Source organism: Lethenteron reissneri, chromosome 2 (genome assembly GCF_015708825.2).
Source record: "Lethenteron reissneri isolate LAM-NWPU_2019-01 chromosome 2, ASM1570882v1, whole genome shotgun sequence".
NCBI lineage: Eukaryota > Metazoa > Chordata > Hyperoartia > Petromyzontiformes > Petromyzontidae > Lethenteron > Lethenteron reissneri.
In genome coordinates this window covers 7838767-7851771 of record NC_083780.1, presented here as the reverse complement: position 1 = coordinate 7851771, position 13005 = coordinate 7838767, and the positions used below count along the sequence as shown (strand labels likewise).

The 13005-nt window shown below is 52.4% G+C and overlaps 1 protein-coding gene across 1 annotated transcript in view; it reads right to left on the bottom strand.

The window, feature by feature from the left end:
- The window catches only part of LOC133342047 (diacylglycerol lipase-alpha-like), a 73467-nt gene extending 60878 nt beyond the window's left edge, over window positions 1-12589 (bottom strand). Inside the window, exons 1-3 of the mRNA XM_061550947.1 lie at window positions 12255-12589; window positions 9238-9449; window positions 2366-2467 (exon numbers count right to left, since the gene is read on the bottom strand). Of these exons, the coding sequence (XP_061406931.1) occupies window positions 2366-2467; window positions 9238-9449; window positions 12255-12349 (409 nt within the window). The 5' untranslated portion in view covers window positions 12350-12589. The remainder of the gene's footprint in view (window positions 1-2365; window positions 2468-9237; window positions 9450-12254) is intronic.
- Between the last annotated feature and the right edge of the window lie 416 nt (window positions 12590-13005).

Here is a 13005-nt window from a genome sequence, read left to right as displayed (position 1 = left end):
TATGTCTGTCTATAGTTCTCTGGTTAGATTTCATTTATACCTGATGATGATTGCTTGTGTTGCAATCGAAACGTCGTATGCTAGTATTTAATTTATTACTTTATCTTTATACGTCACTTTACCGAAAGAACCAAAGAGTAAGCCCCCCCCCCCCCCCCCCCTCGAGCGTGGACGGGTACGACGCTGCGCGCGACGACGACGAAGCGAGCGTCTGAGAACACGCTGCCGCATCTCGACGAGCCCCTGCGAAGGGCGGCGACGAGACACGCGCGCGCGCTAGGGCACGACCCCATTTTCACGGGACGCACGGAGGGCTCGTTGCGGTTCGGTTATTTGCCCGAGGTTATTTTTGGAGGCGAGAAGAAGAGGGTGAAGGTCAGGGGGGGGAGGTGTGGGGGTTGGGGGGAGACTCCAGGGCATAGCGGCAGAGAGACAGAGAGACGGAGATCGCTGTGGGAAAATACATCGTAGGGTCTCGTGTCACGGCTTGAACGGCGGTAGGGAGGGGGGAGCGACGTTGGAGTTTCAGACAGCGGAAGGGAAGAGGGGGGTTTCTAGACAGAGGCGGCAGCAGCAGCATCAGAGAAGGAGCGACCCTCCCATTCAGCAGAGTTCGACCAAGGGGATTTGACGCAAGGTTTCTGGAGCGTAGCGCACGTGGAGGAGGCGATGATCAGAGTAATACGACACAGGTGAAGGAGGTGGGGGTGTCGGGGCACTTTCATCGTACATCGATCCCCCCCACTGAGACTTCCCGTGAAGGTGTTCGTTAGCTATTGGCGCTTAAGCGTCAACTGCTGCAGCTATTGCCTCACCGAGATAATACATCACCCGCTTCCTGCCCAGGTGGCGTACACTTGAGCATCTCGTGACCGACGACAACCCCTCGGAATCTTTCAGGGTCGGAATCTTTATTTAGTCTGCCGGAGGCATCCGACGAGCCATGGAGCTCCGTTTCAACAGATGTCCGCTATGGGCACGGGGTCAGCAAACCTTACAAGCTCGCGATGGCACGGTACACTACTCTCCCCCGCCGGAAGCAATGACTCCGATTGCCCGGCTTCATCTTACCCCTGTCTCCACACCCGGTCTCTCGCCACCGTGAGCATCCCGCTTCATCCTACCCCTGTGAAACAGAGCTTTGTAGCTCATCGGATTCCTCCAGTATACAATATATATTCTAACTTAATTTGGAGCTTTCGTGACTGCATGAATTACTCTTTGGTTCTTTCGGTAAAGTCGCGTATAAAGAGAAAATAATAAATTAAATACTAGCATACGACGTTTCGATTGCAACACAAGCAATCATCAGGTATAAATGAAATAGAAACACAAATCTAGTATACATAGAAATGTAATGTAATACAACAGAGAGTCGGATAACATAACAGTCAACACCCTACCTGGTTGATTACGTTCTTCCTGAGAATGCTACATTTGAGAGAGGAAGAACGTAATCAACCAGGTAGGGTGTTGACTGTTATGTTATCCGACTCTCTCTTGTATTACATTACATTTCTAAGTAAACTACATTTGTGTTTCTATTTCATTTATACCTGATGATAATGATTGCTTGTGTTGCAATCGAAACGTCGTATGCTAGCATTTAATTTATTACTTTCTCTTTATACGCGACTTTACCGAAAGAACCAAAGAGTAATACATATTCTGATTGTGACACGGGAAATGTGAATGCGCTCCCAATCAGCATAATCTGCAATCACGGTTGATGTTGATAACGACGTTAAATAAATGCGCACACCTTTTAAAAAATATTCAACCCAACGCGAGAGTAAAAAATGCAAATTCTCGTTGGTTGTAATCGATGGATCGTATGACAAGCGAACTAAAAATAAAAAGGTGACCCCTCCCCATGCACTTCTTGTACTTTGCACTCCTGTCGTGTTTTCGTACCGTTTGTTGTTGTAGCGTTCTGACCCCATTCCTCTACTGGACAGCTGTAGACCTTCATAGCTCATCGGATTCCTCCAAGTAAACAATAAATCTGCTTAACACGTAGGACACTTTCGCGACCAATATTAATCATAGTAAAAGGTGTTTTGGGTTCGATCACCCAAGTATAAACGTGGCGTAACCCTCCACCACCCGACGCAGCCCATTAGTAAGGGGTTTGTCACGTGAACAAAACGCCAATCAGTTACTACTTCAACCCACCGGTGTGTTGGGAGAGTAAATCCACACCGCTTACAATTTGAGTACGACGTTTCGCTTGTAATTTACGTGACAAATCCCTTACTAATTGGCTGTGTCGGGTGGTGGAGCGTTACGACACGTTTACACTTACGCGATCTAACCCAAAAAAACGTTTTTATCATGAAGACAATAAATATCCCGATTCACTCACCGGCGGTGACGCTGCGCGCCACGGTGTCGTCGCAGGAAAAGTAGTACGTGAGTATCCACACCACGCCGACGATGGAGTAGACAAATTCCACAACGAGAATTGCTGAAACGAAAACGGGCAGGCGGGGCGGGGCGGAAATCAGACGTCAAAGAGCCGGGCCCAGAGGTAGCAACCGGGTACCCGATACCCGTACCCTACCCGATACCTGGCTACCTGTACCCGGCCGGGTACGGGTACGGGTACCCGTTTGCGACCCTGGTGCGGCCGGGTACGGGTAGGCTACGAGTCACTGGTGAGTAACCGTTTGTCACTCATTTCCCAACGTCTTGTCTCTTCTCACAATTCAAGTTCCTAGAATCAACCCACCCGCGCCTGCAACATATCTTCATCCCAGAGGTCGCAATCAGGTACCCGATACCCGTACCCTACCCGTACCCGGCCGGGTATCGGGTAGGGTACCCGTTTGTGACCCTGGTGCGGCCGGGTACGGGTAAGGAATCAAAACCCGTTTGCGACCTCTGGCCGGGGCCGAGCATCTTCGCTCGTCCCCACGCCGGCCGCCCGCCCGACGCGTCCGTGCGAGGGACAACGGGGCGTGAGCACGAAAGCCGGAAAAAAAAACACAGCCGCCTTCGAAGACCGGCCTGCAGAATGTGGTACTCGTAATGAGGGCCGAGTTATACAACATGGCTGCGCTTCAATGGGTTCAACACGTAGAGTTGAATTTCGCGGCAAATATTTATCACAATCAAGGGTTTTTTTTTTTTTGGGGGGGGGGGGGTGTAAGATTGCGTAAATAAAAACGTGTCGCTAAACCCGCCAGCACCAGCCGACACAGCCAATTCGTAAAGTCGGTGGAGGGGGGGGGGGGTGATGATATGATATTCAAAATAAAACCTTTAGATCCTTTTATCCATCATCCACCCACTCACCCACAATCATTTCTTCTCTGCAGGGTCAGAGGAAGCGGTGGGGGGGGTGGGGGGGCTGCTACGATTCTCCTCCCTGTAATCTGCAGATCCCCGTGGATTTGCAGACGGGAGTGCGTGACAGATCAGACACCAAGTTCAATCTCGGTAACTCCCACCACGGACCCCCGCTCTCTCCCTCCCCCCCACCGCTCACCGCCCACCGCCCCCCACCCAATTTGTATCCAGCAGAAACGAGGTCAAGCAACGTTCGCTCGGAACCGCGGCGAAGTCGGGCGACGCTGAAGTCGCGCGCCCAACAACTCGTTCGCCGCGCGTTAAATCACGTCGCAGGGCGCAACGAGGCCAATCCCACGCGAGCGTAAAATTGCGAGCGTAAATTAAGAGGTGGGGGGGGGGGGGCGGCAGGGGGGGGGGGCGGGGCAGACGAGAATAATTTCAGAGCGAGAGGATAAATAAAACATCTCCGTACGTAACGCTTTCACAAATTAAATGCTACATTGCCATTCGTCGACGGGGTCGCATTTTGGCCGCGCGCCGTGCGTGCGCGAGCGTCTTAAAATGACAACGAAAGGTCTCGCGAGTTACGCAATCCCCCGTTATTCATTAATCCTGTCGCCCGTGCTGCTATCCGTAGATTTCTTGCAACGCGAAAGTAATGCCGGCGACGGGGAGAAAAGACGAAAGCTTGATCGACGACTGTGAAAATTCCCAAGCGCTGTGCGACTCTTACTTTCCGCTGCACAACAATGAGTCACACGCGCATTGTTGTGCTACTATTCGGAAAGCCACTGGAGCTATGCATTTTTAAATCGAGTTTAACACGCAGGCTTTCGCGGCCAGCATTATTCATAATAAAGGTTTTTGGCTTCGATCGCGTTATTTATATCGAGGTTGAAAACTCATTTCTTTGGAATTGCTTTTTGTGTTTTAGTTCGTCACCCTTCCACCGCACCTCCGATCAGCACGGTTGGCTCCGTACGGTGCGAAATAAGTTCAACTTATGTACAAAACGCGGCGCGGCCGAGCCAGGGACACCACAGTAGACGCAGCATGACCTCTCGTGCCTAGTCCTATGATCTCTGCTCGACTCCCTTCTTTCCTTTCATGCTCATCATCACGGTGGCGAGATGTTAACTACCTCGCCTTGTTTACAAGAGATCGTGGGCTCAACCCTGACCCTGATGCCTGTATATTTGGAGAGTTTGCATGTCTCTCTCTCTCTCTCTCGCTCTCCTTGTGGCCACCGTGGATTTTTATCCGGGTCATCCAGTTTTTCCGCCCACGTTTATTTGGCTGCTATAAATTTCCACGTGATAAGCCACTTCGTTGAGCTATCGTTCGTGGCCAGGTCGCTTCTGAAAAAGAACTCTGTAGCCGCAGTGGGCCTTGAACAGGTAAAGTAAAAATAGTTGAGTTGATACGCAACCCCATCTCACCCCGTCATTGATTTACAGCCCTTTGTCAAAGCCACCGCTGAACGAAGGTCGCCCACCATCGTGCCGGCTTGTTGGGATCCGTCTGACCATACTTCATCACAGTGGTCAGCGTGAATTGGGGGGTGGGGGTGTGAGAGGGGGGAGCGGTAAACCGGCGACCTCGTGATCGGGTCAAATATCGCTCATCCGTGACGTGAGCCGTGGCCGGGAATTGAACTCAGGCGGCCGAGTTCAAGGGGCGCCGCGTGCAGCGAACCGCCAACGCCGCCGTGGTGCCGCCGGTCCACAACGCAGGGACTCGCCGTGCGGGGCCCGGAAATTTACTCCACAAGGAAGAGAATATTTGGATGCTAATTTCATCTCTGGGGAAATAACGGCCTCGCGCTTTGCACATTTACGGTCGCAATTTGTGTTCAATTTGATCCTTTTGCATTAATTTAAATTGTGATTCAAATTGTCCACGACGGAGTTCTGCCCAACGAGGTGGAAACATTTTATAATGACATTTTATTAATAGTCGCCAGTCCGGTCGCCCGCTTGGTCGTGAGGTCAGACTGACAGCGAAGAGACAACGGTGGCGAGGATTCGCTTTGTATCAATGAAAGAGCCGCCCTGTCGTGGCGAAGTGAATCTGTGCACCACGTGACTGACCCCTGCCCAGTGCACGCTTGCACAGGAGGCACGGAGGCTATCCATCAAATAAAACGAACTTTTCAAACTATTAAACGATTTTTATTTTACCAGGTAAGGCCCCACAGAGCTATGTAGCTCTTTTTCAGCAGCGACCTGGCCATCACGAATGATAGCTCAACGAAGTGGCTTATCATGAGGAAATGTACAGCAGTATGTTGAACTTCTTTCGCACCGTACGTAGCCAACAGTGGTAATCGGAGGTACGGTGGGAAAGAAATGACTTTCAATCTAGATTTCAAAGTGCACAGCCCCATGTTTTGTAAGTTGCTTTTCAAATGGGCGTGCGAAAGAAGTAAGGAAAGAATGAAAGACGATATAAACACCAATGTCTGCAACATTTGAAGACTGATTTGGTAACACAGATTGGGCCTTGTCTGTTAAAACTCCACTCCTGACCACTCACTCTCTCGTGTACCGTTCCAGCCTAATAGGTGCTCGCAAACAACACTTGCCCCAACTTTTTGTTAAAAGCTATACAGGGGAGGGGGGGGCGGGGAGAAATGTTTGCCTTTGTCTCCGTAAGCAAAGGACGGACAAACATTTTGAGGACACGAACCCGCTCGCGACCAAAGAAGACGAGAAAACAATGCCGCAAAACAAGGCCGTGCGAGGCGAGCTCCAGCTTTGCGAGGATGTGGATGTCGAACACGCAAAAGTAGTGCGAGCGGAGCGATCACTCCGAGCGTTCGCAAGCGTAGTCGTCGTGGGCTGTGGGCTACCGCGCGTTGACACGTTCTCCTCTCCTCTCGGGGCTTTCGCCACGCACGACTGCCTGCCGCGGCGGTGGCTGCGGGCATCTTGAAGTGGTGCGCTGAGCTAGACTGCAGGCATTTGTACAAGGAAACTCCCTCTCCTTCTGTTGTCTTTTTCCCATCTTTACCAGTAGATTAAGAGGTACCCCCCTCCCGCCTCCAGATTGCAGGAATGGTTTGAAAGGCAACTATACAATTGCCTCCGTAGTTCTTCAAACATTTTGGCACTGTGTAGGCGTCCACTCCGCTACAGGTGTAGTGGACAGATTTGCCCGTAGGTGTCCGCTGCACAAAATGTGCAGTGGATACCAACGGGCCATCTGCCCCAAGGATCCCGATGATGATGACGAAAAATGTTTTATAAATATGAAGTTGTAAATGTCACGCCTACGTTACTGTGCTGATTAGAACAAGGATAAACGGGCCTAGATGCCGCCAGACAGGAACATAAAATCCGATGCGGGATGGACAGCTGCCAGTGTCTGAGTATGTTCACGTGAAATGCTATCAAAATGCGGTGGAAATGGGAACCGATCACGCTCGCACCCGAATCGGGATTCGAACCCAGGCGCCGCTTGCCGCATGGCGCGAGCAGACACCACCGCAGCCACACTCGCTGCGGACAGTCACCCCCCGGGGCAGCACAGAGGCAAAGCTAACGGCCGTCGCTGCTCCCGGCCCGTGCGGTGGTAGTAGCAGCAGCAGCAGCAGCAGTGCCGATGCTTCCCGTGGTCACGTGACCGGCTCCGAGGGGGGCCCTCGTTGAATTCCCCTTTGCCGCCGAGCGAGGCGATGGCGGGGAGGTGGCGTGGGTCACAGTCCCGTTGCGTGCCTGTGCGTGCGAATCACCCGCGGAAGTGGTTTTGCCCACTTCGGTGGGGCATGTTTTTTTCATTCGGTTATTGCAGCTTCAGTGGCTTAAGTCAGCCGATTTTATTATTTTAACACTTGAGGTTTTTTGTTTGTTCTTTTTTAAGAGACGCGGCTTTCGTAAATGATCTACGATGCGAGAGATCCAAGAAGCTTACGTAAACATTCCGTTATTAACGTGGTATCCCTTGACGCGTCGTCGTCGCTACTGCCGGCGCGTTGCTACGACATTTGCCGGCGCTCCCGGTTGTTTTGCCGGCTCAAACAAACGCCGATGGGAAAGCACTGGCAACGGAAGGGATTTGGGCCCGAACGATCAAACATCCTCTTTTATTTTAGGTGACTACGGTGATCCTCAACTCTCCGTTTACTCGTTAAGTGTTCTTGGCCCACAGCGCACGATGATTTTGTAGCAAATTAAGTTGTTTCTAGATTTGAAGCTTTCGTGACTGCAAGGATTCATACTCTTTGGTTTTTTCGGTAAAGTCACGTAAGTAAAAAATAAAATAAATGAAAACAACAATAAATGAAAACAACTAAATTTAGTTGTTTAAAAAAAATAAAAAATGAAAACAACTACGTTTAGTTCTTTTCATTTATTTTATTTTATTTTTTACCAACGTGACTTTACCGAAAAAGAATTTTGTTGTCATGTCCCTTCATGGCCCGACAGAGTTCGTAGAAGGTTCTCCTTTACCCATATCACCCAGCTGTCCGAGCGGCATCCGTTTATTAGGCGACGTCTTGCCGGCGAGAAATGTACCCGCTCGCACAAAGCGAGCTGTAAAACATTCCGCTGGGAAACCTTTTGTGGTTGAGCCACCTGAATGTCAAAATTGATGAGGTTTTTTTTGTTTAACAGTAATCAATCATATCCTTATCTGTCTGTCTGTGTTATCGTATCAAATTCATATAACTCTGAGGAGTGGCGGCACAGTGATGTGCACACCGCCCTATGTGATGGGTGTCTCTGCAGTAATTGTCAACTAGAAATATCTGGCACTCGGAGATACCCCCGATTGAATCACAACTCGCCATATGCAAGTCGATGGGTCTCTATGCAATTAATTATCTGTGCGAGTCTATGGGTCTCTGTGCAAGTCTTTGTGCGAGTCTATGGGTCTCTGTGCAAGTCTTTGTGCGAGTCTATGGGTCTCTATGCAATTATCTCTGCGAGTCTATGGGTTTCTATGCAATTCTCTGTGAGTTTATAGGTCTCTATGGCAAGTCTCTGTGTTAGTTGATGGGTCTCTATGCAAGTCTTTGTGCGAGTCTATGGGTCTCTGTGCAAGTCTTTGTGCGAGTCTATGGGTCTCTATGCAATTATCTCTGCGAGTCTATGGGTTTCTATGCAATTCTCTGTGAGTTTATAGGTCTCTATGGCAAGTCTCTGTGTTAGTTGATGGGTCTCTATGCAAGTCTTTGTGCGAGTCTATGGGTCTCTGTGCAAGTCTTTGTGCGAGTCTATGGGTCTCTATGCAATTATCTCTGCGAGTCTATGGGTTTCTATGCATTTCTCTGTGAGTTTATAGGTCTCTATGGCAAGTCTCTGTGTTAGTTGATGGGTCTCTATGCAAGTGTTTGTGCGAGTCTATGGGTCTCTATGCAAGTCTCTGTGCGAGTCTATGGGTCTCTATGCAATTATCTGTGCGAGTCTATGGGTTTCTATGCATTTCTCTGTGAGTTTATAGGTCTCTATGGCAAGTCTCTGTGTTAGTTGATGGGTCTCTATGCAAGTGTTTGTGCGAGTCTATGGGTCTCTGTGCAAGTCTCTGTGAGAGTCTATAGGAATCTATGGCAAGTCTCTGTGCGGGTCTATGGGTCTCTATGCAATTATCTGTGCGAGTCTATGGGTTTCTATGCAATTCTCTGTGAGTCTATGGGTCTCTATGCAAGTCTCTGTGAGAGTCTATAGGTATTTATGGCAAGTCTCTGTGCGAGTCTATGGGTCTCTATGGCAAGTCTCTTTGCGAGTCTACGGGTCTCTGAAAGTCATTGACGACCGGGGCTCACGCCATCGACTCACCACACTCTGAGACACCACATTTAATCACAGCTGAGGCTCTCACCCGCCAGCTCACGTACGTTGTTGTTGTTGCTGTTGACAGATAACAAATAAAGCTTTTCGACAAAAGCGACGGCAGGGCCGAACGCTCCTCGTGCGGTGTGCCCTCGCGCTCGCGTCGTACCCAGTCGGATGTAGATGATGTGCTGCATGAATCTCCGCGGCTCGGTGTACAGTATGCTGCCCCGCATGCTCATCCACACCATGGCCGCCTCGGCGACGGTGCACGCCAGCAGGATGCCCAGGTAGCCCTTGCCATGGTCGACGAGCGTGGGCGAGCATAGCTTGCCCGCGTCGAAGTGGACGCCGAACAGCACCACGCACAGCACCACGAGCCTGGGGGAGGGGGGGGGGTGCGGGGGAGGACAGCGCGCGCGTGACGCCGTGGTGACAGCGGACACCGACGGCGATGGCGATGGTGGCGATGGTGGCGATGGCGACGATGGTGGCGATGGCGGCGATGGCGGCGATGGTGGCGATGGTGGCGATGGCGGCGATGGCGGCGATGGCGGCGATGGTGGCGATGGTGGCGATGGCGGCGATGGCGGCGATGGCGGCGATGGTGGCGATGGTGGCGATGGCGGCCAACCGTTGGGGCGGTTGGGGTCGGCGGCGGAGGGGGGGCAAAGTTTCGACGCGACCAACCGCGACGCAATCTCTCGATCGCTTTTTTTGCCCCCCCCGCCCCCGGAAGTCGTCTTGCGCGATTGCGTACGGAGCGTGTCACTCTGAAGGCGACCGTTCGTCGTTTTGTGGAGAAAAAAACGCGGTTTCTTGACTGCCGGGCCGGGAGCACCTTTCGTGCGGCTTGGGAGCGCTCGCGAATCGTGAGAGCGGCGACGCCGTCGCAGGGCGGACGGCGAGGTGCGGTCCGAGCTGGTTCAACAAAGCAAGGCCGCAGGTGTTTCACAAGAGAATTTACACCCCCCCCCCCCCCCCCCCCCCCCCCCCGATCAACAACCGTGGACAATTTACACCCCCCCCCCCCCCCACCGTCTCGTTTAAGAGCCCTACATTGGTAGACATCCTACGGCCTCGTAACGAAAGCCACCTCACGATCCGTGAACGATTGCTCACCGCTCGAATCGCACGTTTAAAACCGCGGCCATGTTTTGTTTTAAAAAACCTGCAAGTTCGCCAACCCGATCCTCCCATGAAATTTCCCCGCGCCCCGACGTGCCACCGCCTGTATTCAATGGGCCCAGGAAGATTATTTTCGAGTTGCTTTCCTCGAGTGACGACGCACCGGACTGCCAAATAACACGGGCAACGCTCGTTATCACGACACAATTTGAACGCCCCAGCGGAACTCCACTCTTACTAGGCCGTTGAGTGGGCGGCCTGCCAAACAGCACACGTCTCTTGACTTGAGCCTCACAACCCCATTCAACGCGCCCATCACAAGCCGAAGACGCACACAGCCTCACTCGCTCCGCTCGCTCACTTCCCACCGGCTCACCGACACCTGTGACAAAAGCGCACGGGACCCATCCGTAACCACCGCCTTCAACTTCCTTTTTGGAAAGCTCCGGTGGTCGGTGGCTACGTTGCACTTGGCCTGGTAATCTAGCAATGCGGAAGTGGCGAGGTTTGGTTTGTTGTCCCTGCCCCCCCCCTGCCCCCCCCCCCCCCCCCCGGTGCCTCCGATTAGCACGGTCGGCTACGTACGGTGCGAAAGAAGTCCGACGCACGTACGTACAAAGCAGCCCTTGCCGTGGGCGTCGAGGAGGTGCTCGCACTCCGGCTCGCCGAGAGAAAGGCGGTTCAGGAAGTGTGGAATAATGTCATCTCCCCCTGTCCGTATGGGATTCAGTGTTGTGCCCTCGCAAACGCGTGGGTTTCCTCCAAATGCTCCGGATTCCTCCCACGGACATGCACACTCATTGATTGGCCGATAACACCTGGGTATATAGAGGACCGCAGAGCTTGGAGGAGGGGAATTGACTGCTGCTGCCGCCCTTCCAGCTTGTCTGTGGTTCCTCCTCGCGCCTCCGGGAGCGAGCGAGTAGCATGCGGCGCGTTACGAGTTGAAATGTATATCATTATAATTACTATAATTATTCACACCTCAGTGTCCAGTATCAGTGCCGAGAACCACAATATGCATGAGAGCGCTACATCTTGGGGTTTTGCGCGTCAATACATCCCAACTGAAAAATAACTAAACTAATTTTTATTGTACCAGGTAAAGCCCACTGAGCTATATTTCTCTTTTTCAGAAGCGACCTGGCCACACAGTTCTAAAGAAATGAGTTTGTCCATCTCGACGACGACGATTTTAAAGTGCCGTAGCTCCCAGTGACTTCCTAATATCGGCAGGAAGCGCGTTCCAGACGGCCGCAGAGGAGCATCCGAAAGCGCGCGATGCAGTGAGCGTCTTTATTCGACGGTTAGCCAAAGCAGCCGCTGCTGCTGCTACTGCTGCTGATGATGATGAACTTCCTTTCCCACCATACGTAGTCAACCGTGCTAATCGGAGGTGCGGGGGTGGGCGGGTAAGGACAATAAACTAAACACAAAGAGCAGTTCTAAAGCAGTTCGTTTTCAGCATAGATTAAAAGTGCATAGCTGCTAATATCGGGAAGGAAGAGCGTTCCAGACGGCCGCAGAAGCTCATCCAAAATCGCGAGACGCGGTGATCGCCGTCTTTGTCCGATGGCTTCGTCAAAAGCCGCTGCTTGCGAGGATGACTGGAGTTTGCGTGATGGTGGTGGTTCGTGCTCCTTGACGAGAACAGCGAGCAGAGAAGCTTCTCTTTACGCTTCTTCGTACAACATTCAGCTGCCATTGCCTCCACCCGTGCCCGTGGTTGCGATTCGTACGTTAAAGCTGCGAATCTGTAATTAGTTAAATATCTATTCTTCGCGCATATCGGTGTGCCTCATTGACAATGGGGGGGGTCATGCTTATCGTTTGTAAGAATAAAAAAACGCACCGTTATCCTTGACGGGGTTGTTCGTTTCAATTTCTGCTACCAACCGATTCGTGACATCTGCGTGAAATTAAAGTGGCCGCGGGGACGGCTTTTGCGCGCACCCACCCCCGCGGCGCCCGGACGTTTGACGTCGATCGTTGAGCGCGCGCGGCGTGTGCCGAGCGGGTGTAGGACGCCCGCCCGATGGATGGCGGCGGGGGGTTTACCACACGGCGTGCAGGAGGAAGAGGAAGATCCCCGGAAGAACGAGGTCGTCGCTTCCAACCGACCAACGCCGTCGAAACACCACGATCCCCGGCATGGCGGTGGCCCTCGCTCACATCGCTAACACCTAGAGGCACGCATACAAAGACAAAGATGCACCCACCCCCGTATAGCGTTAACAGACTGTAGGAGCAAGTGCTGTTCGCGAGTAGCGCCTATGAAGGCCGGAGCAGTACGCGCATGGGGGTGGGTGGCAAGCACCACGCCCGGCCGCCTTTGTCTCCCCAGTGGCGGATGTTTACACAACGCACCAGGTACTAATTTGAGGCTGAGTCAACCTAGTGGAGGCCCAGGACCGGTTCAGACAATCGTCACCGGTGGTTGCCGTGAGCGGGAATCGAACTCGGGTCGCCGGGTTCGTAGCGCAGCGCGCCAACCGCCACACTGCTGTTCCCCACAAGCAAACACACACGCAGACGCGCAGACACACACGCAGACATGCAGACACACACGCAGACACACGCAGACGCGCAGACACACACGCAGACGCACGCAGACACACACGCAGACATGCAGACACACACGCAGACACACACGCAGACGCGCAGACACACACGCAGACGCACGCAGACACAATCCTGCGGAGTTGCACAAGGCACCACACACATGCAGCATCGCCTGCAAACATACACGCTGCAGTCTGTCTCATACGTATCATATCCACATGGCATTTATGAACTTATCTCAAAGACT